This window comes from Phaseolus vulgaris, chromosome 7, assembly GCF_000499845.2.
Source record: "Phaseolus vulgaris cultivar G19833 chromosome 7, P. vulgaris v2.0, whole genome shotgun sequence".
Classification (NCBI taxonomy): Eukaryota; Viridiplantae; Streptophyta; class Magnoliopsida; order Fabales; family Fabaceae; genus Phaseolus; species Phaseolus vulgaris.
This window is the reverse complement of record NC_023753.2, coordinates 37,275,894-37,297,441: the sequence shown is the minus strand read 5'-3', so window position 1 is coordinate 37,297,441 and position 21,548 is coordinate 37,275,894. Positions and strand designations below refer to the sequence as shown.

The window sequence follows — 21,548 nt, the reverse complement described above, 5'->3', positions numbered from 1 at the left end:
ATAAAAAAAAAATGTACTTAAAATAAGTGACTCACATAAGTTAGATTTCTTTTTAACAGAAGATCTATACTTATGAATTGCAAAATCCATCATAAAATGCTGTGTTCTAAGGCATAACTAAGAATTCATTTGCATAGAAGTAAAACATTGAGAAATGGAAATTTTGGCAAGATAAAAAAAAGAATCATGGTTGTCCAAGAAGTGAAGGCATGTAGAAAGCATGGCTTTGTGCAATCTCAATGCGTTCACGAGGATCATTCTGATTCTCATCTCTAAGAGCTTGAAGAATAGCTTCTGATGAAGAGTGTTCCCTGCTAAATGCAAAATGCATCAATACTATAAATAATGTCTTCCATTCCAAATTTCATATTATAATTGACCAAAATATAATGAAGCTGTGATGTAATAGGGAGAACATTTGTCTTAATTACTTTGTGTGTGAAAATCAAGTTTAAGATTTCTCACATCGTGCTGATAAATTTGTTAACTTAGACTTTATTTATTGAGAATATTTTTATTGATATAATATGCTTTCATCTAATTTTTTTCTTAAAATTATTTATTGATAAATATGGAGTACCAATGTACCGTTTTTCTTGATACACAAGTTTTGGTATAATTCCTCCATATTTTCTTGTATTTTTTTTAATAATATTTTTTTTATGTTGTGACAGATGATTGTTGTTACTTGAGGTGTCAGTATATCTAAGATATTAAATTTTATAGTAATGTCTAACCTGAGAGTTTTTATATAAAAATTTGTGTGAAGATAAATATATAAAATATTTAAATGAAAAAAAAAAATGACTTCAAAGTCTGATTTTTAAATTTTGGATTAAATTGATTTGGTAATGAAACTTTTTGAGACTTTCTTTTGGAGATATTAAGATAGGTAAGTCCATTCAAGATCCATTGTTTCATTCTTTTTAAAATTAAAATAAAAACTAGTTCAAAATATTAACACTTGTGTCCTGGATTGTTTGGAAAGTATAAATTTGAAAGTAATTGAGTATTTCAATTGAGAGACTTAGAAATGTCTAAAAGTAGAAATATTTACATAATTAATGAGTTAAAGGTTATTTAGTAGAAAATGTTTACACAATTAACCAAATAATTAAGTCATAATTAACCTCTACTTTTATATGCCCATTAAGTAGAAAATATATGTTATTTTATGTATCTATTTTTGGATAAAAATAATTAGTTTTCAATGTGATGAGCTAGAAATGAATTACCTTGATATCAATATTTTATAGAGTGTCTTGAGGATGGGGCAAAGTTCAACAGGAGCAACCGGCTTGTGTTCTTCTGGGTGCAACACATTCAGGCTTGAATGGCTTAAAAGTTCAAAAAAGGCCTCCACTGCTGAGACACCCTACAAATATAAACACCAATCATATAATCAGAAATTTTTCAATGAGGATGAAATATTGTGTATTCACAAACTAAGAAAATCCACAACTAAAGTAACAAAAAGCATTTAAAGGCCAATTATCCACACTAGTTAGCTGATGCAACTTCTTTGATCCGATATGACGGATTATAATATATAAGTGGAGACAAACTTTGTCTTACTAAACCAACAAAGATTAAGTCAGATTTAAATCTTACTATTTTAAGATGGTCTCAGAACCTATCCTAATCAAGTTTGTTGGGTATGTTATGTCATCTGCTATCGAGTTTCCTTAATTTTATACTCAAAATGTTCAATTTTGACTTGAGGTGGATCCAAACCTCATCTTAAATCGGTTTTGTGAGGTTGAATTAGAGTTAAATTTCATGAAATATCAATATCATATATGTCAAACCAGATGAGAAATTTTTCCATCTGTTAATGCTCACTTGAATCCAACTACAGATTTTAAACCTCAAATGCCAATGATAACATAGGGAAGTCCCATTGTAGATCACTGACTAGAATGTAAAAACGTTGATAAGAAGAAATTCAAAGCCACATCTATCCTTCTGAACATTTAAGAATGGAAAAACCAGTTCGTGTTTTCAAAGCTGAACAATAAATGTACCATTGAAAATTGAAATTGCAGGAATGCTTAAAACCATAATAGCATACAAAAGTTCCACTGAACAACAACTAAAATTACTGAAAGTGGAATTATATGTGTGCCTAATATTCACTTTTTAATGCATATTATAGTATTTGTACATTCCAAAGTGCAATTAGAACACTTGAGGAAATTATGAAACATACATACCTGAATCATTCCTTTGCCACTGATGCTGTCACCCATGTCTGGGCTTAATTCGCCTTTAGCTAGCATCTGGCCATACCATGCATTACGACCTTTTAGCAAAGTGACATAAGTGTCAGCCAATAATGGCCCTGCAAGTTTCTCAGGTCCTTCAGCCAACAAGTGAGTGATGAATATCATCTCTGATGTGCAGTGTGCAAAGTATACAGATTTGCTGGTAGCACTCTCATTGGTAAGGGCTGCTACCATACCTGACAAATAATAAGGACATAAGGGGGATGTTATTATCACAGTAAAAAAAGCTCCCACTTTCCATTTGCAACAGCAATACGCAATAAAAATAACTCTTCTGTTATATGACTTCTTAAAAAGTTCATAACCATTAGATATCATATAGTTGCAGAGCTATGATCAAATATTTGAACTTGCATATACAATATATTCTTCTGTGTATGTCTATTGGTGAAGATTAATTCCTTAACCAGTCTTTGATAAAGTTAGCTTATGCTTAAAATTATGAATTTAGAGAATTTATATTGATTTGCCTAAACCAACTTTAGCTTATGTAAAAGCTTATTCAATTTTATCCTTTTACTTTCCTTTCTGGAAGTGTTTATGGAGAAATTTTTCCAAACAATCTCTATCTAATTTGAAGCTTACCTGCACCAATTGCATAGACATTTTTCAAGCCCCCCATGACTTCATGTGTGACAAGGTCACTGTTATCCCAGACAATAAAATGTGGTTGTCGTAGGAACTTGGCTAGAGGTTTCCTCCATTTATCAGCTCCACATATTCGAGCATTGGCATACTCCTTGTTGTAAATTTCTGAGGCAATATTTGGACCACCAAGATAAAGTATGTTCTCCATAGGCACTCCAGCTATCAAAGTATATATACATTGTAAACAGTTGAGAATAAGGGTAGATGAAATAGATATACTACCAACTTACTAGCTTCTATTGGTTGGTATAAAATAAGTTATAGATCACAAATAGCAGTACCTCCTATAAGGTGTGTTGTAAACTTTAGAGGGTAAGTGCAGAGTAATCAATTTTGAAATGTAAACAACTTCATAGTATATTTTGTATGCATTTATCATATTTTCTGCTGTTGATTTCTGAATCAAGATTTACTGCTTCACTTTGTACTCTAAAGGCTAAAATCTATAATGAAGTTTGGGAGTTATTTATTATCCTTTATCTGTAGTATACCTAAATATGAATGAGAACTTTAAGTGAAATGAAGTTACTAGTAGTGGACGGGGATGGTTGAGTTTCACATTCATTCAAAATAAACAACATTGTCTCCACCAATAAAACTCACAATAATGCTGCGGAAGTTTCTTTGGCTAGACTTCTTCTCTAGCTGTGCTGGTCAAAAGATGAAAAGTTATTCAAGAAGTAAGATATCAATGAGTCCCTGAACCTTGACACATAAAAGTGTCCTCAATGCTTTACAGTTCTTGTTCTGAGAGACAAATGTTTTCTAACTCCTACCACATCCAACCAGAGTGATAACAAAAAATGGTACAAAACCAACCATGTTTACTAATTAATAATGATATCTTTACCACAAGAGTACAAAGTTGAAGCTATGAGAGCTCATGCAACCCAAGGTTTTAAATTGCAGTTGGGATGATCACAGTTGCGGTTGTATAGTGATTAACAAAATTGAAGGCAAATGCAACTTAAAACCTTGGTGGAATTCCTTTACTACTTCTATTGTATCAAGTGCACGAGAAAAAAGATTGTCTTTCAAGTGTAAGAAAGAAGCCAGAAGAATGGAGAAAAGATAACTCATGATAATAAGCAGAAAAACCTTACTTGCTTGGTTAATCATTTTTGTGGGAGTTATAATATGGGGAACAGGCTCCAATGCAGCCTCTATACCCTTTGCCAGAGAGATTATCACAGGCACTGTGATTCTCTCCTTCCAATATTTACTTATCTCTTCAAAAATTTCCCTTGTTTCAGTTGAAGGCAAACCATTAACCACAATATCAGCATCCCAAACAGCTTCTTGCAAGTTTGTGACCACCTTCAATGGACAAAGTGGTGTATCTATCATGTTCAAACAAAATCCATCTTTCAGAATCTCATCAGCTAAAAGAGTCCTATCACCAAGCCTGGCCTCAACATATTTCAGATAAGCACAACGTCTGATCAACCTTCTCAATACATCCTCCCTGGAGTTGATAACTTCAAAGAGGTGCTTTGCTGTTGCTCTATCAAGTGTCTTCCCTGGCCTTCTCCATATCCTGATTTGCACCTTATCGCGGAATTGGCCAAAAGTATCTTGCAACAAAGCAGCAAAAACACTGCCCCAGGCACCAGCACCAACACTCACAATTCTCAAAGGATCACCATCAGCCTTCCCAACAAGGCTGCGAAGATCATCAAGCTTCTCCTCTGAACCATTGCAGGCCTGAACAGAGCCATTTGAGTATTCATTACAAACTACTTCCATGATGCTTCCCACCATGCATAAAACAAGCCTTGAAATGAAATCTCCAACACTTTTTTTGCTTCTAGTTCTATGAACTTTTCAACGGGTGACCTCTTTCTAATCCAGGTTTTATGCCCATAAACAAACTAAACACATCACAGAATCCTATATGACCCCCCTAAATCTTAGACCCTTCACATTCCTCTTTCTCAACTACCCAATTTGACCCTTTTGATCATAGGTTTGAGTTACCACTAAGATGCAAAAGAAACTGCAAAATCAAATCTTTTTGGTGGATCTTCGTGGACAAAAAGCTGAACTAACTAATTTTCAGATTTCGACAGAAAACTTCCACTCCTAACTTTAGTTGAAATAGAAGAATGAATGAAATATATCATACAATTACCTAATAAGGTGTCCCTTTTGGCTTTCTAGACAGCTCACATGCCAAAAGACCAGAGGGAAAAAACAAAAATATAAAATTCAAACACTAATGTAACTTTGATTTCTCCGTCTAGAGTTGTTTATCTACCCAGCTAAAAAGCAGTCACAACCAGTAAAAAACAAAGCAGAATACAAAATACCCATAACTTTTCTGTGGGAACAGTTATGCTTATTCAACCAAAGGGTTGTTTTCTTCAGTTTAAATGCAAGAACTGAACTTGTTAAAGGAAATAAAGGACACAAGAAACAGAAGGAAGAATGAAAATTAAGTGAGAATTTATACTGCACCAAAATGTGACTGAAGTTAAACATACAAAGGAAAAACCATTGATGGGAGTGAAACTAGAAGCAGCTTGTTCACATTGGTCATGTCATAAACAGAAAGAGATAAGAGAGATAAAGAGAGAAGAGGGTGTACTATAATGAAGGTGTATGGTTGAAGCCCATAGACATGCATTAAAGGTTTGTGGCTGTTGCCAACTTCCCAAGGTGATTCATTAATATGAGATGACTTTGCTCATCATGCTCCATGTGACATGCTTCATTGGCACTCAGTAAGAAATTTTTCTTACCAACTAAGCATAAAACAATTTCTTAAACTCATGTGCTAAGTAGGGATGAACAAATTCAGCCAAAATTATGATAAGAAAAAAATGACAATGTTACATAAATATATTTATGGAATTCTAATATTTTACTTTATGTGAATATATAACAATTAAGGTTTTTTTACACCTTTTGGTTAGTTTTTGGTCATTTTGTTGTCCAACTTTTCAATTTTTTATATTTTGTTTATAAATTATTGATTTTATATATTTGTGTTTCTTTAAATATGTATTCATGATATTATTTATTGCATAAACTTGCTAAATTAATTTTTTGAACTTTAGATTTTATTTTATTTTTATTTTCAAATGGAATGTTTCATATCAAGACTCGTAAAAAATGGAAAAAAAAGTTAACAAAAAATGGTTAAACAATCTACAATTTTTACACTATAATAAACGTTTCGGTGAAAAGCTATTTAAAATTAAAATTTAAAATATGAATAAATTTAAATTCAAAAGTTAAATTGTACTCCATAGAAAATATAATAAAATTGTTTTATTACAATACTCATACGTTCTAGAATAGATGTAATAAATTAATCATAATTCTTTTTATAATTTTTATCAATGTAAAAAATAATTAATTAATTTTATTGTCTACTTTTTTTTCATTATGAATTACAAGGAAGTAGAGAAAGAAGTAAAGTTGTTTTTAGAATAATCTAGATAAGGAAAAAGTATAACATCTAAGGTCAACATTTATACATCTTATACTTTTTAAGGTGTAATTACCTATAACATTTTCACGTGTCACCATTTGTACTAAAATCGGAAGGGGGCAAAAAAGTATTAAAACATGCATTAGTAAATGTGTTTTGGATATGTTTTTATGGACTGGATATTGTACAATTTTCTTTATACATTTATATAATTAGGTGGAGGCAAATTCTTCCATACCTTTTCTTTATCTTCATACTTTTTAAAAAAAATAACTTTTTTTATTTTTATGTTTTTCTTTTTAATTTTAAACAATATCTTTTTTTTTTGAAGAATATGGTGTTTTTTTCATCATTGTCAAGTAGTGGTGGTTGCTTGTGACAATTGGTGGTGGCTAACGATGAATGTTGGTAATTGAGATGAATTTTGTTGTGTTTTTACTGGTGATAACTGTGTTTTCGTTCGCTTATTTTTTTTATTTTTTTAAGCCACAAAGCTCAAAAAAATATATCAACAATGTGAAATACAAAACTTTAAGAAAACAAAATATTTTTGCACTAGGGAACATCGAATACAATAAATCTTTTCATCAATTCTCTAACACACGTTTAAATGATGGAACTGTTATTTCAAAACACGGTGATAAAAGAAGAATGAAAATGTTATGATTGGAAAGAAGAAGAATGAAAATGTTATGATTCGAAAGAATGTATAAGGTGTGGAGATGAACTAAAATATGAGATTATGCTTTATTTAAAATTAATTAAAAAAATTAAAACTAAAAAGTGTCTTTTAATAATTAATATGAAGATGTAGGGAAGATATAGAGGTGGAAGGAGAATTTGTGCTAAGTGGATTGTTGCTTTTGCTTGTTTTGAAACTTTAATTAATATGTTTCTGGATATGTGAAGTTGCTACAATTTTAGAATTTGATAAACACTTTTGCTATTAGTTTTATGGGCCTATAACATTATTATTTTTTTATGTCTAGTCATCTTTTGTACACTTTTTCTAATTGGCACTGCACCCCTACATTTTTTTACCTACACCCTCACAATTTTGTAAATTTTGAAACTGACCCCCATAATTTCGGGATTTGGGAATGTGCTACGGATTCATCCATCCGGAAGTGAACCATGTTGCATTCTGGAGGATGAGGGGGTGTTTTGGAAGCAAAGTTTGCATAAATTATTGATTTCTAGATTGCTGAATCCGAAAGCCTAATTTCTATTATGGATTGGTGGATCCAGAATGATTTTTTTCAATTCTGGATTTCAAAATTTGGAATGTATATTTTGAATTACGAATTGGTGGATCCAGAATGGTTTTTTCAATTATGGATGTTTTGTATATTTTTATTTTGGATTAACACTATCATTCATGTACTACCAGAAGCATCAATCCAGGAGATTACCGGATGTGCCAATCCGAAAATTTACCGGATTTCATAATCCAGAATATAAAAAATAAAGTACAATTTATATAGGGACACTTTTGTCTTTGCACAACCTTGTGGGGTGCAGGAAGAAACTGCCTTTTTAATTTTATATATGTTTTAAATGGGCCTTTTTTATATATTAACTTTTTGGCAATTGCTTCCTGCATCATATCAATGCACCCGATTCTAACGGAAAAGATGAAATTATCCTTAAAAAAAAATTTCAAAATATGTGTTTCGGATTTTTTTTCTGAAACGAAATTTTATATTACAGATTTTTTTATTAGGAATGGGTTTTTCATTTTTTTTTTCTGAATTTTCATTTTTGAAACACAATAATCTTTTTTTCAGATTTTTTTTTTCTGGAATGTCTTATTTTTCAATTCTGGATTTTTTGTCCGAAATAAAATTTTAAATTTTATTTCCGGATTTTTATTTCCGAAACTCAATAATCACTTTTGGATATATTTTTCCAGAATATATTATTTTTAATTCTGGATTTTTACTTTCAGAATAAATGGCATTTTTAGAAATTAATAAAATATGTTGGGTGCTGGTTAAAAATGATTGAGTGTAGGAAGCATTTGTCTAACTTTTTTTTTGGGTCTGATTAGTCTGGGCCTATGTGCTACCCACCTATTATCTCAGGAGTGAAGAGTGTTTATAAACTATGAATATGAAGACATAGAACCCCTCTTGCTCTGTTCCAGTGTCCTAATCAGAATCACGCGATGGAGACGAAACCCACCGAGATTAGCAGCGGCAAGATGTTCGGCGGCTACAACAAGCGGTTCAAACATTTCAGCCCCACTCTCGGCTGCTCCATGAACTTCCACATCTACTTCCCTCCTTCTCCTTCTCCCTCTCACAAATTCCCAGTGAGTCCCTCTCAATTTCTCCCTTTCTCTTTCCAATTCATTCAAATTCACCCTTTTACACTTCCTTCATTTCATCATCTCATCATCCTGTGACTCAAAAGGTTCTCTATTGGCTCTCTGGCCTCACATGCACCGACGAGAACTTCATAGTCAAGTCCGGTGCTCAACGCGCCGCCGCTGCTGAGGGCATTGCTTTGGTTGCCCCCGACACTTCCCCAAGTAAATCTGTTTTTTAGTTTTTCATTTTGCCACGATTTCCCCAAATAAAGCTGCGAAATTTGATTAAACAGGCTTAAGTGATTTTTTGTTCGTAATGTCATATTCAATAAGTAATGCATGGACAGTGTGAAGGTGTTTTATACTTTCGTTCAAGTATGATAAGTTTGTTAATTTTTATAGTAATCACTTAAAATTCATATCAAGATTATTTATTTCTGCTTGCATGTCTGTTAAACCAGTAGATATTTTCGTTTTCATCTTCCTGAAATTATTTTCGTGTTTGGTCTCTTCACTGTTTTTTTCTTCATTTTGGTCTCGGATGTTACTTATTGAACCTTTTAAATTTGTAAACTTTTGATATATTTTTATGGGAGATTTTATTTTTGTCCATGGTAAGAAGCATTGTGCATGTTTGCTGAAATTTTTGTGTTTTGATACTTTGTAGTTTCATTTTTTCATTTTACTCTCTGAAGTTGTTTATTTGAGCTTTATAAAATGGTAAACTTTTGATGTAGGTTGGTAGAGTTTGATTTTAGTTAATGTGAAGAAGCAATGCATATTTTCTAATATCTATTCAGTCATGTTGTCACTTAGAAGAGAATTCTGACATGAAAAGGGAAATTTTAGGGAGAAAAACAGAAAAATAATTAAGAGGACTGGAATGCGAGTACAGGGAGCATGGCAATTAAAGAATATATATTTTTAACTACTATAGTTAATTGGTTATGGAGTTTCTACTTTTCCTTTTGTTGTTAAGCTTTTATATATGTTCTCAGTTTTAACTTGATAATGCAGGAGGCTTGAATGTGGAAGGAGAAGCCGACAGCTGGGACCTTGGAGTAGGTATGCCATGTGAGACCGTTACATTTGGGCTTTGAATTTTGAATAGGCTGGACCTTAACCTTGGGCCTGGCTCGGTTGGGCTTGGGGATGGGCCTGTTTGAAAATTACCAGACTCAAGCTTTGGCCAGCTTCATATTTCGCCATAGTGTTAGTCTTGTTGATTGTTTTTTATTTTTTAAGTTTGTTGTTTGTTTGTCATATGAGAATGTTGAATTTTTTGAAATTGCCATTAAGGTATGATACTAGACTTATAATGGATGTTCTGTTTTCTTCTACCACTGTTGTTTGTGACTCAGTTGGTAAACTTTCATTTTGTATGACCCAATCATGTGTCATATAGAAGTACTATTGAAAACGAGTGTTGTTACTGTCATCCTTCAATGCCATTGCATGTATGGTACTATGTATGTTATGTTTTATCTCCTTCTACTATAGTTTTTGTCTTGCTGACCGACCTTTCATTTTATATGATCCAATCTTGTGTTCTATTCTTGGTAATGAATATATTGTGAATCTAGTAGTACTACTCTTAATTACCCAATTCTATATTACATAACGAATTTATATTTGTAATTAAAAGGAACTTTTGCTAATATAATTCCTTCAACAGCATGGTAGTGGCAGAGATCTCAAGAAATACTCAACCTAATAAGGGTTTCTCATTTATGAGACTAGTCAATTAAGGGGAATAAACATGTATTTTCGTTCTCTAAGGCTATTCCTTTTTTGTAATTGAATGTGGCTCTCATTCACATGATAAAAATATGATTGCTTTGTTTTTCTCCTTGTTTTTTCTTTCTAAGTAGTAATCTTTATGTGTATTTTGAGATTAGATATCTAACTTATGATGTAAATTGTATCATAATTTGACTAAGGGAAATATATTTCAATGTAATGTTTTGTTACAAACAATAAAAACAAAGCCTTGTCCCACTAAGAGAGGTGAACTACATGGATTAGATGATGTCATTAAACACTGCTAAAAACCAAAGCTTCATGAGTATTATTTACAACGAGATCTTCCTCAACAACTTCCTATAAAGTCCTTTTTGGTTTGGTCTCCCTCTCCTCCTTTTCACATGACTACAAGTCATAACATAACTACTATTCTGATTCATGTCACTTTCTTTGTACATGTCCAAACCACTTTAATTGGTTTTAAGTCATCTTTTCTCAATTGGTGATAAACCAATCTTTTCTTGTATATAAACATTTTTATCCTGCCATTTCTTGTATTGTGACACATCCATCTTAACATTTTCATTTATTTTATACTTCCATGTTGTCCTTTTAAAGCCCAATATTCATTACAATATAGCATAGACAAATGTATATCAGTACAGAAAAACTTGTCTTTTAGTTTTATAGGTACTTTGCCTTTTTTTTCTCCATTTTAACTATCCAGCATATCTTGTGTATACCATCCTCCTTAATTTGTCGTTCATTTTGTGTTATTCTACTTATAATAATCCTTGCTCTCTTATAATATTTACTTATAAGAGGCCTAACACATTCCCCTTGTTTTGATAGAAAAAAAAAGCTCATTCTGTTCAGAAGATGCGATTGTTGTGTGGAATAATTTTAATTGTTATGGACTTGTAGCTAAAGAGTTAACTTGCAATGTACAATATAAACATTTTAATTTTACAGAAGATATTTTAATTCCATATACATTCTGGAACAGGTGCTGGATTTTATGTCAATGCCACACAAGAGAAATGGAAGAATTGGCGTATGTATGACTACATTGTCAAGGAATTGCCAAAGCTTCTGAGTGATAATTTTCCGCAGCTTGAAACATCAAAGGCTTCTATATTTGGTCATTCTATGGGCGGGCATGGTGCTCTGACAATCTTCCTGAAAAATCAGGATAAATATAAGGTCTTGATGATTATGCAACTGAAAACTTAAAACTAGTTTGAAAATATTGGAATTTCCTGAACATAATGGATAGTTTTATTGTTAAGTAACATTTGGTTTTTTATTAGTTACCTCCCCTAACTGAGATAGTGCATAGTCATAAATTTCTCTGCTACATGTTGATTGTATAGGTATTACTTTTTTTTATTTGTCTGCAAATACTTTTTTTTATTTCTTGGGATGTCAATTTTATTTAGATATTAAGCCATTATCTCATGATGTATATTGCATAAGGATTAGTGATTTCTCATATTTGTTAGGACATCTGGTAGTCTTAATAAGTGTAAGCTTATTCTTTACTGTGCAACTTTTACTATTTAATAGTTGTGAGACAAATTATGTGAAAAGGAGGATACTCATCAAGGCTAATTTTTTTACTGTCAAAATTGTTTGACCACGTAATGTGTTATGCAAGCTTAGCAAAATACAAGTTTACCTTGTTTTGAAGCTCAAATTAGGGATTATATCATCAATTGCATAGTCAGCATTCTTGCGCATCCATCTTATGAGGGGATGGGGATGTAACACATACAATATTGTAGTTGGGTGGATGAACTAAACAATGTTTAACTATATGAAAGGAAAACTGTACTGGATACTTTTAAGTCTTGAAATGCTCTATAGTGGTGAATGTTGTAGAACAGTACACTGAGAGAGAAAAATGTGCAGTTGAAAAGAGAATGTTGAGGGGTAAGATGGTGGGACAGAACGGATAAGATAGAAATGAATGTATTCAGGAGACACCCATTTATAGTTTATTGTTCCAAAAACATATAAGGTGAACTAGTTGCAATCTGCTTAGCATATTATGTTTGTTGCAATCTGCGTAGCATATTATGTTTGTTGCAATCTGCATAGCATATTATGCTTGTTGCAATCTACATAGCATATTATGTTTGTTGCAAATTAGAACCAAACCAATTATTTCATCCTTTGGGTGACCTTCTGAAATTTGTAGAACATAATTTTGCAAGATAAGATATAGACTGTACTTTGTCATGATAAATAAATTTTATTTACTTATTTAGATTCTAACTTATTTTTGTTTGCATAACATGCTTGTTCCAGTCAGTTTCTGCCTTTGCTCCAATCGCAAATCCTATAAATTGTCCTTGGGGTCAGAAGGCATTCACAAATTATCTAGGTGACAAGAAATCTGATTGGGAGGTAAATTTAATGAGAAAACTGCATGTTGGCTTTAAACCAGTCTTTATATTTCATTATAATAAGAAGTTGAAAAATGCAGGAGTATGATGCCACTTGTTTGGTAACGAAGTTTCCTAATGTCTCCTCCTCCATTTTGATTGATCAGGTAAAATATTTTGTTTTTTGTTTATTATTTTGAAAATACTTGTGAATGATTGACTTAAAGAGTGATAAAATTTTTACTTTATGTCAGTTTTATTAGATTATACTTGATTTTTACGTTTTACGAAATCCAGTTTTAGCATGAATATGAATAAATCTATACTTTCTGCCAGATAATTAAATGATCTTATTGAGTTTTTGCTGGTTTTATATTTGTTACTGTTAATCCACTTTTCAGGGGGAAGATGACAAATTTTTGCCTGATCAACTGCTGCCTAACAAGTTTGAAGAGGCTTGCAGAAAAGCCAATGTTCCGCTACTGTTACGTTTCCAACCTGGTTATGACCACCTTTACTATTTTATAGCCACATTCATAGATGATCACATCCAACATCATGCTCAAGCTCTTAGTCTTAATTAAGTTGTGTGCACTTTGATGATTTATCTACTTTCTGAACTCTGCTGAATCTACTCAGTCAATGTTCTCGTAGTACCTTGGCTCTTTTTGAGTTTGGAACGAAACATGTTTCATGTTAGTTCAAAACTAATCCTTTGTCTACTATGAAATTTTATTTCTTCTACTGAAAAGTTTATTTTATTACAATAGTTATCTTAAATAATTTATTAAAGAATGAATAAGAAATAGTAATAGTAAAAAATATTGAGACTCAAAAATGAAAATGATCTTTCTGTTTGATTATGTTAAAAAGATGTTCCCATATTTATTATAGTGAAAACATATTTTACTCAATATTTTAATATTATCTTAATAAATGCACATTAGTTTTGGATAAAGTAGACTTTACATATAGATCATTTTATACTCATTTACCTAAATAGTAAGAGTATATTATTATTCATTCAATTGAATTTACTTAACAAATCTTCAACTAATTTTAAATTTTATAAAAAAAGAAGGATCGTATACTTGTATTCAATTCAATAGTAGCCTTAATCAAACAATTGTGTTATTAAATTTTAATATGCATGAAAAAACACATTATCACTATTAAAATAATTATTCCATTGATGCATACAAATACATTAGCGAAGCAAGATTTAAGGCTCTTGGATTGTTGATCCTCCAAAAGTGGACTTGATTGCATGCTTTACATACATTCCCATGCCCAAGAACAAGAAGATGGCAACCACCAAGTTAGGTAATTTCTTTTGCTTGATAATGTCTCCAACCAAACCATAAAGTGTTTCAGGTAACCTTTGCTCAACCTTCTTCTCAACCTTATTATCAACATTGTTCTGAAAATCAGAATGCTTAATTGTTTCATGCACTTCCTTAGCTTTAGAAGTGGTAGCTTTGACTCTATCTTCATCACCATTCTTATCATCTTTCCCTACTTTCCTCATTTCATTGATCTGAGAAACTAATTCACTTTTCTTTGGTGCCTCTTGTGTTGGTGCTTCTTTGGTTTCTCTTAGATATTTTTGGTTTACATAAGGTTGTGTTGGTGGCTTAACTTCAGTGATGCTTTTGGGAATCCTTATGTATAGTAGGTCACCTTGTAACTTGGCTTTGATCCCGTTGGTGCTAGAATGAGGAGGAATGACAAATTCTTTGTTAATTCTACGCCATTTGTTCTCACTGATCTGCTCTTCACCTCTCACCTTTAGTCTACGATTTGTGCCAATTTGAACTCTCAAATTCTCCTTTCTAAATCCTGCACATTATTCAAAAGTCAATAGGTTTTGTTGGGAGGCAATTGCATTCATGGCAATTAAAAAAAATTGTGAGTATTCATGTCTACATGCAAGTATTTTTGTGTGGATGTTAAGTATCAGGATCAGGATGAGTAATGGGGCAAATTTCTTTGAAAGGGAATAAGTAGCAAATATGTAATTTCTTTTAAGAAACATGTGCAATTTCACACATTAATTATTGAAATGAGTAAAATTTTAAAAAAATTATGAAATGAGTAAGTTGTGTCAAAGTCATGAAAAAATCATATTAAAATGACAAGACTTAAGTGTATTTGATGAACGGAAGTCAAGATGTTTGATGGACTGAAGTCAAGATGCATGACGTGTAATTAGATTTCAACAAAAATCATATCATCTTGGTACAACTTACTCATTTTGATAATTTTTAAAAAATTTATCCATTTTAATAATTATTGTGTAAAATACACCTAATTGGTAAAAAAAAACACATACATGTTTATGTAACATTTCTAATTTTTGGAGGAAAAAAATACATTGACAACCTTGTTCTAGTATACAACCCTCTTTCTTTGTTTAAAATTTCAATTTTTGTATGAAATGACAAAAATACCATTTTTTATATCATCAACTAGAGGTTGTATACTGGACCACGTTGTGAATATATCATTTCTTTTTTTTTACCAAAAAGATTTAAAATAGTTATATTTCATTCTTTGGATTGTCAATATAATGCAAATTAGGAGATTTTTTTCATCATATTTTATCCTTTGATTGTATCTTCTTTCTTCTCTCATGAGAAGAGTTCTCTCATGAGAAGAGTTCTCTCATGAGAAGAATGGATGAAATTAAAGATTTGGTCCATTCAAACATTTCTAAACACTAAAATGGATATTTCATTCAAACATTTCCTAACAGTAATAAAACAATGGTTCACAATTTAAATGTGTTTGAACCAAATCTTGAAAGAAAGATTTTGTTTTAGAAAAATCAAAAGCAAGCAAGCATGCATGAAATGAAGTAAAGTTAGGGAGAAAAGAAGAGATGATGACCTTTAAGCATGAGAATAAGAGTGTGAGCTTCTTCATCTTGAGCCCATTCATGAAACGGTTCAAAATCTTGGTAGACACGATCACCTGCTTCATGTGACCTTCGATCCTTTTCTGCCATTGTTAATGTAACTTTCATCTCTTCTCTTCTCTTATCCTTCATTTATACAAATTCATGACATGCTTTGTTTTCTGTGAATTAACTTCCAAGCTAGGTTTCTTTTCGTGTTCTTCAGGAAACTCTATAAATCTCTGCAATTCCTTTTCTAGGGTTTTCTACTTATTCTTCCTTGCTGAGCTAGTTATGATTAATATACGCAATGAAAACAAAAATCGTTTTCTATATCTTCAAGTAAGAGACGAGAGCACACTAAAAATTTGAATCCTAACCCAAAATTTTAGTGATTCAAAATGTTTTTTAAAGAATAAGACTATGAATGATTGTGATCACAATTGCAGCCATATTAGTTGTATTTGCTCATAATTTTTCTCTGTATGAAACTAAAATTGCAATTTAAAACTTGTACATGGTTGAAGTTATTTCTAAAAGTAATTAATATGATAATCAGAAAAAGTTTAGGCCTGTAATTCTCTTTACACTTTTTTTAATCTTATTGTTGAAACAAAAATTCACTAAACATGAGGTGTGTCATTAAGAATGCAAGTTATTGATGATTTTGATTGTGATAAGTTTATAATTTTGGAAAATTGGAAAGTATTTGTGTTGGTCTTATATTTTGAGTGTGTTTCCCAAGAACTAGAAAAACAAAAATGGAAGATAAAGATGTGACACTAAGGGAGAGAGTGAGAAGCATTTCCTCTTTTACGCACATGGAATGGCCAATGACACCAAACACGTATTTGCATACCATGTGACTCAAACAAAATTCAATTTTATTTTATTTTATTTTATTTTATGTATCATTAAATTTTTATGATAATTTTTTAAGTATACTGCCATTTAATTCTTTCAAAAACAATTATTACAATTATATTCAAACCCGTTTTATTGTGTAAGCCTCTTTCGAGAAAAAAAAATAGTAATAAAATTTGATGATATATGTTGAAACTCGATTTCATACTTGGTAATAAAATACTAGTCCAATAATAAACAATTGTTTAAAATAAGTTTAAAATGATTCTATAATATATTAAAAATAAATTTTAAATTTAATTTAATCTTATAAAATTAATTTACAAAATGAAAGAATGTTGCTTCTCCAAGCCTTCGTTCCATGCAGATTTTGGGTGGAAACTTTACCCATAGTTGTTTTCTTTATCAAGTATTTTTTCTACGAATATTGATTTTTAAAACTCAGTTTTAGTTGTATATGTTTTATCCATGTACTTCATCTTGAAGAATATAACTTGGGGCACAATGCATTGAATGTGCATTTATGTGGTGTAGTACTCTCATAATACTTTCATCACTTCTAACCATAAATGTGATATTATTTGATAATTATTTTCTTCTTCTCTCACTTCATGCAGTTGTGATATTCATGAAAAAGTAAGAAATAAGTAAGAATCTCTAAATTATTTAGTGAACCAGAGTATCATATCATGTTTATTCTAAAATTATTTGGCTTTATGGTCTTTTGGATGAACTTGAATTTTCTCATATAAATCTACTGCATCTTTATCTTTATGTTGATAAGTGTTATTCAAAGATATTCAAAGTACATTATCATGAGGTTTATGGTGACCATTTATATTAATTTTTCATATCAATACTCATTTTCAGATTATAAACATTCTTGTCAAAATCAATTTTTGTTAGTAAATTGATGCTCTTTAATCTACCACATAAATTTGAGGAGAAAACATGAATTAATACTAATTTGTTTTCCTAAAGATAAGCATATACACACCAACAAAATTTTCTTCTATTAATATAAATGTGTTTGTTATTATTGTTAGTTAAAATCCATGGTTTTTTTAAATGTAATTTGGATGCAAAAATACTCACTTGATGTATGGAAATAAAGCACAACTAAGAAAATTAAAATTTCAATTTTAAGAAACCATAAAAAACTAAAAAGATAGTATTTTATTATGTTATACGTGAATTTTAATGTTAACTCAACCACACAAATTAATAAATTTGACAAACTTTCGTTAAAATAGATTTTAAATAATTCTGGTATTATGTTTTAAATTTAATTTAATTTTATAAAACTAATTTGTGAATTTATAAAAATTAAAAATATCGTAATGTCTAATAAATATGGAATCTTGAAAAAAAAAATCCAAAAATAATAACTATTTTATTGAGAAAATACAAAAGTTAGAGTGTGAAATCCCCAAAGCCATTCATAGTTGAAACAAAAAGTTGAGTACATAAGTTGGGATAAAGGGGACAAAACATTGAAGCATAGGGTTAAACTAATTAATGTTGATAAGACACACACAAACTTTAAAACCTCAAAATCATTTCAAATCTTACAAAGGTTGCACATGGCTCACCCCACAACCTCTAGATTCCTCATAGGAAGCATGTACTTTATATTATATCTTCATTTTCTTCTCTTTTAATTTCCTTAAACATTTCAAATTTTCTTATGGACTTTATTTGGAACTTGAGGGTGCATATATATATATATATATATATATATATATATGCATATATTATATTTTTATTTTATTTCTATCTCTTTTCTTTTATGACATTATATATTTCATAAATTTATCAAATTTTTTCTTTTATTTTGAAATATATATGAGCATTTTAGGTGTTAATGAAACTTTTTTCAATAAAGATTGAAGGAAAGATGGTGTGATGAACTTTTTTCCAAAAGAAAAACAAGATGAAAGACATGAAAAATATAAGTTTTTTTTTACATAGAATGAGAGAATGTGAACATGATTAGTACTTTTTAATTATATTTCATATTAAAACAATCCATAATTGATTATAATATTACATAATTAATTATCCGTCTATTTTTTATTTTTAAAATATTTTTAGTATAATAAAAATTAAATGAAACAACATTATAATAAAGATATTTTTTATAATTTCTCTTCAACTAAACATATAAATAATTTCACATGTTTAATAAGTAAGATTGTATAGTTATGAATTAATATAGTTAAAGTAAAAGATCATTATATACGTATATAGATAAATTGACTATCTTAATTTTTAATATTTTAAAATATTTTTTCATATAGTAAATATAAGCTTAAATCCTTAATGTCATTTATAATAATATTTTTTCATGTTATACTACATTAAAGTAATATTTGGATCTTTTATACGTGTTAAGATTATTATCTATACATTTCTTTGCTGTTACAATTTTATTACATTTTTGTATTATTTTACCAATTTTAGTGGATTGGATTTAAATATTTACAAAATTTATATAGAAATATTCGTGAATATTGAGATATATCCAAATAATTATATATTTCCAAAATATTTTATATGATTTCAATTTATATAAATGTATATTTAAAATATATTTGAATTCGTATATAAGGCATATATAGACACATATATATTAATAATGAAATAAATTTAAATGGCAGAGGTGAATAGATCAAATATCATTTTCTAACACTTTTTAGTATTTGTTAAAAGGTTAAACGCACTTTTAAGAGAACAAAAAAAAGTGATTAAGTTTGGATGACATATGATTGTTGTTATTTAAGGTTTCAGTCTTATATGTCAAGTTTTATAATGATGTCTAACATGAAAATTTTTTATATAAAAAAATTAAAATATAATTTAAAATGATTTAAATTTGATTTAGATTATCCAAATTATAATAAAACAAAAACAACTACTATGAAATTATTTCTAGAGTTCAGTTTTACAATAATTTATTTATTTTTTGTCTAAATTCGATTTTAATACAGTTGAATAGGTGATTTTTTTAATAGCTTATGTTTTGCTTGGAATAAATATTTTCACTTAATTGTGAAATCAATTATTTGTATATAATTAACTTGATAAAGTTTGATCTTTGCAGGCCACTTTATATCCACTTATTTTCTATCAAATTCTTATGCTTAATATTTTTTTTTTAAGTCAAATAAAGTGACTCATTTCTTAATCATTTATTAAACTTTGACAAATCTCACCCTTCATTATTGAATTATTTCAAAATCAAAATTCAAATTATTTCAATTTTAAAAGTATACACAAATCTTATTTCTATTTCAAATCTCTTTTCATATGGTATTGAATTTGATTTAATTATCACAAAATCCATACCAATAACATTTCTCATGATACTTTTTAACACAACGCAATATAACATATAAAAATACACCAACATTAATTCCAAAATTAGTGACACATCACTAAAATCAAATTTATTTATAGTTTACAATATTTTTTTTATTTAATAGTTATTTGAGTCTCAAACAATATATAAAAAAATAAAAATACACCAGACCTAGTAAAACATTATCAAAACAATAAAAAAACATATAAAAACATTTCTCACTTCACTAAAAGCAAAATTAATCCAAAAATTTAATAATTTTTAAAAAATAGGATCATTAGCAACTATGAGACCTAATTTTATAAAAATAATGCATTATTGAAACATGAAAGTCTTTGTATTATTATCTTTAAAATAATTAATGGTGTTTGGTCCCTTCCTATTCTCTGCATCCAACCCAGCACAAATGCCGGCAAAATTTGACCAATTCCAAATCCAAACCAAACACGTTTTGGCAGCAAACAGAAAAGCACGTTGACCAGTGCCTTTTATCTATAAATATTTAGGATAATTATACTTTAATATCAGTTTTGATTAAAAAAATTATTATTTTATAATAAAAAATAATTGTTGAATATTTTTTTTTTCATTATTAAAGTGTGAAATAAATTTTATTCAAAAATTTAAGATGGAAAATTGAATAATCCCAATCTTAAATCTCCATCTCAGAGTTAAAATAGATTATAGAAGAAGAAAAAATCTATTTTACTTTATAGACGTGTGTACTGCTTATCCAAACATGTACCAAATAGAATCAAAGTGATATTAATATATAACTTAATGGCATTTAAATTCACAACTTCAAAGATTGTTCTTTTGAGAAAAAAAAAACCCTTCAATTTGCACATTTTAATACCCAATTGGAATTAAAATTATAATAAAAATGTTAATTTGGTATAGATAAGCACTTTTCACTAACAAACGCAGTTTTACGCGTTACTTTGGACCATTAGAGAATCTGATCCGAAAGAAACATAAAACAAACAGAAAAAGACCGACGAAAATAAAGTATAATAATATAAAAGTTTGAACGCAGGAACTAACGGATAAATTCTACCCAAAAGTAGCTTTTTTCTATTATTATTTTCTTAAACTCTTTTCAAATTCTTTATTGACTAAAAATGACTTCTCTTTAAAATATTGAATAAAATATAAATAACTTTTTTGTATAAAAATTTATTAGGCATTATTGTGCAATTTTACATTTCAGTTTGGCTGAACTAACAACAATCATCTATCATCACATAAACAAAATTTATTATTAAAAAAAACATATATAAAAATATAGGGAATTATACCAAAATTCATAGGTTAACAAAAAGGTATACCTATTTATAAAAAAAATTAAAAACAGACTAGATGAAAACTTATTATACCAATGAAATAATTTTCTATGAATAAATCATAAATTAGGCAACTTATCAGGACACACATTCCCTTTACGAAAAATACGATTAACCATAAACCTGATTTTTTCATTATTTAAGATGAGTATTCTATCGATTACGAAACATTCATTATTTAATATGAGTATTCTATCGATTACGAAACATTAGTCATAATAGTAAACACAACACAAACCAGTCAGAATCACATTCAAGTCAAACATTAGTCAAC

The 21,548-nt window shown here is 29.4% G+C and overlaps 3 protein-coding genes across 5 annotated transcripts; 1 reads left to right on the top strand and 2 right to left on the bottom strand.

Annotated features, from left to right (window-relative positions):
• On the bottom strand, positions 1–5,649 carry LOC137830549 (probable glycerol-3-phosphate dehydrogenase [NAD(+)] 1, cytosolic). 3 transcript variants are annotated; one of them, XM_068637970.1, is made up of 6 exons: positions 5,521–5,649; positions 4,037–4,637; positions 2,871–3,092; positions 2,214–2,461; positions 1,236–1,375; positions 1–311 (listed from the first exon to the last, which is right to left on the bottom strand). In XM_068637970.1, exons 1-6 carry the CDS (start codon positions 5,557–5,559, stop codon positions 185–187), a joined length of 1,377 nt encoding a protein of 458 aa, XP_068494071.1. In that variant the 5' UTR covers positions 5,560–5,649; the 3' UTR covers positions 1–184. The 3 variants fall into 3 exon arrangements, with proteins under 3 accessions (XP_068494071.1, XP_068494073.1, XP_068494070.1); XM_068637972.1 differs by lacking the exon at positions 5,521–5,649 and adding an exon at positions 5,391–5,493; XM_068637969.1 differs by lacking the exon at positions 5,521–5,649 and having other exon boundaries at positions 4,037–5,349.
• Positions 5,650–8,391: 2,742 nt separating this feature from the next.
• LOC137830554 (S-formylglutathione hydrolase) lies at positions 8,392–13,577 on the top strand. Its single transcript, XM_068637977.1, has 7 exons — positions 8,392–8,683; positions 8,785–8,902; positions 9,698–9,745; positions 11,430–11,626; positions 12,734–12,832; positions 12,912–12,977; positions 13,212–13,577. Exons 1-7 carry the CDS (start codon positions 8,537–8,539, stop codon positions 13,392–13,394), a joined length of 858 nt encoding a protein of 285 aa, XP_068494078.1. The 5' UTR covers positions 8,392–8,536; the 3' UTR covers positions 13,395–13,577.
• A 342-nt stretch (positions 13,578–13,919) lies between these two features.
• On the bottom strand, positions 13,920–15,836 carry LOC137830553 (inactive protein RESTRICTED TEV MOVEMENT 2-like). The gene is made up of 2 exons (XM_068637976.1): positions 15,700–15,836; positions 13,920–14,649 (listed from the first exon to the last, which is right to left on the bottom strand). The coding sequence occupies exons 1-2, from the start codon at positions 15,833–15,835 to the stop codon at positions 14,033–14,035; spliced, it is 753 nt and encodes a 250-aa protein (XP_068494077.1). The 5' UTR covers position 15,836; the 3' UTR covers positions 13,920–14,032.
• Between the last annotated feature and the right edge of the window lie 5,712 nt (positions 15,837–21,548).

Coding starts and splice junctions, on each gene's coding strand:
- LOC137830549 (XM_068637969.1), bottom strand. CDS start 4,694: ATGGTGGGAAGCATCATGGAAGTAGTTTGTAATGAATACTCAAATGGC. Junction 2,462..2,870: donor TGTCTATGCAATTGGTGCAG/GTAAGCTTCAAA, acceptor ATTATTTGTCAG/GTATGGTAGCAGCCCTTACC. Junction 1,376..2,213: donor GTGGCAAAGGAATGATTCAG/GTATGTATGTTT, acceptor TTATATTTGTAG/GGTGTCTCAGCAGTGGAGGC.
- LOC137830554 (XM_068637977.1), top strand. CDS start 8,537: ATGGAGACGAAACCCACCGAGATTAGCAGCGGCAAGATGTTCGGCGGC. Junction 11,627..12,733: donor AAAATCAGGATAAATATAAG/GTCTTGATGATT, acceptor TGCTTGTTCCAG/TCAGTTTCTGCCTTTGCTCC. Junction 12,833..12,911: donor ACAAGAAATCTGATTGGGAG/GTAAATTTAATG, acceptor TGAAAAATGCAG/GAGTATGATGCCACTTGTTT.
- LOC137830553 (XM_068637976.1), bottom strand. CDS start 15,835: ATGAAAGTTACATTAACAATGGCAGAAAAGGATCGAAGGTCACATGAA. Junction 14,650..15,699: donor TCTTATTCTCATGCTTAAAG/GTCATCATCTCT, acceptor AATAATGTGCAG/GATTTAGAAAGGAGAATTTG.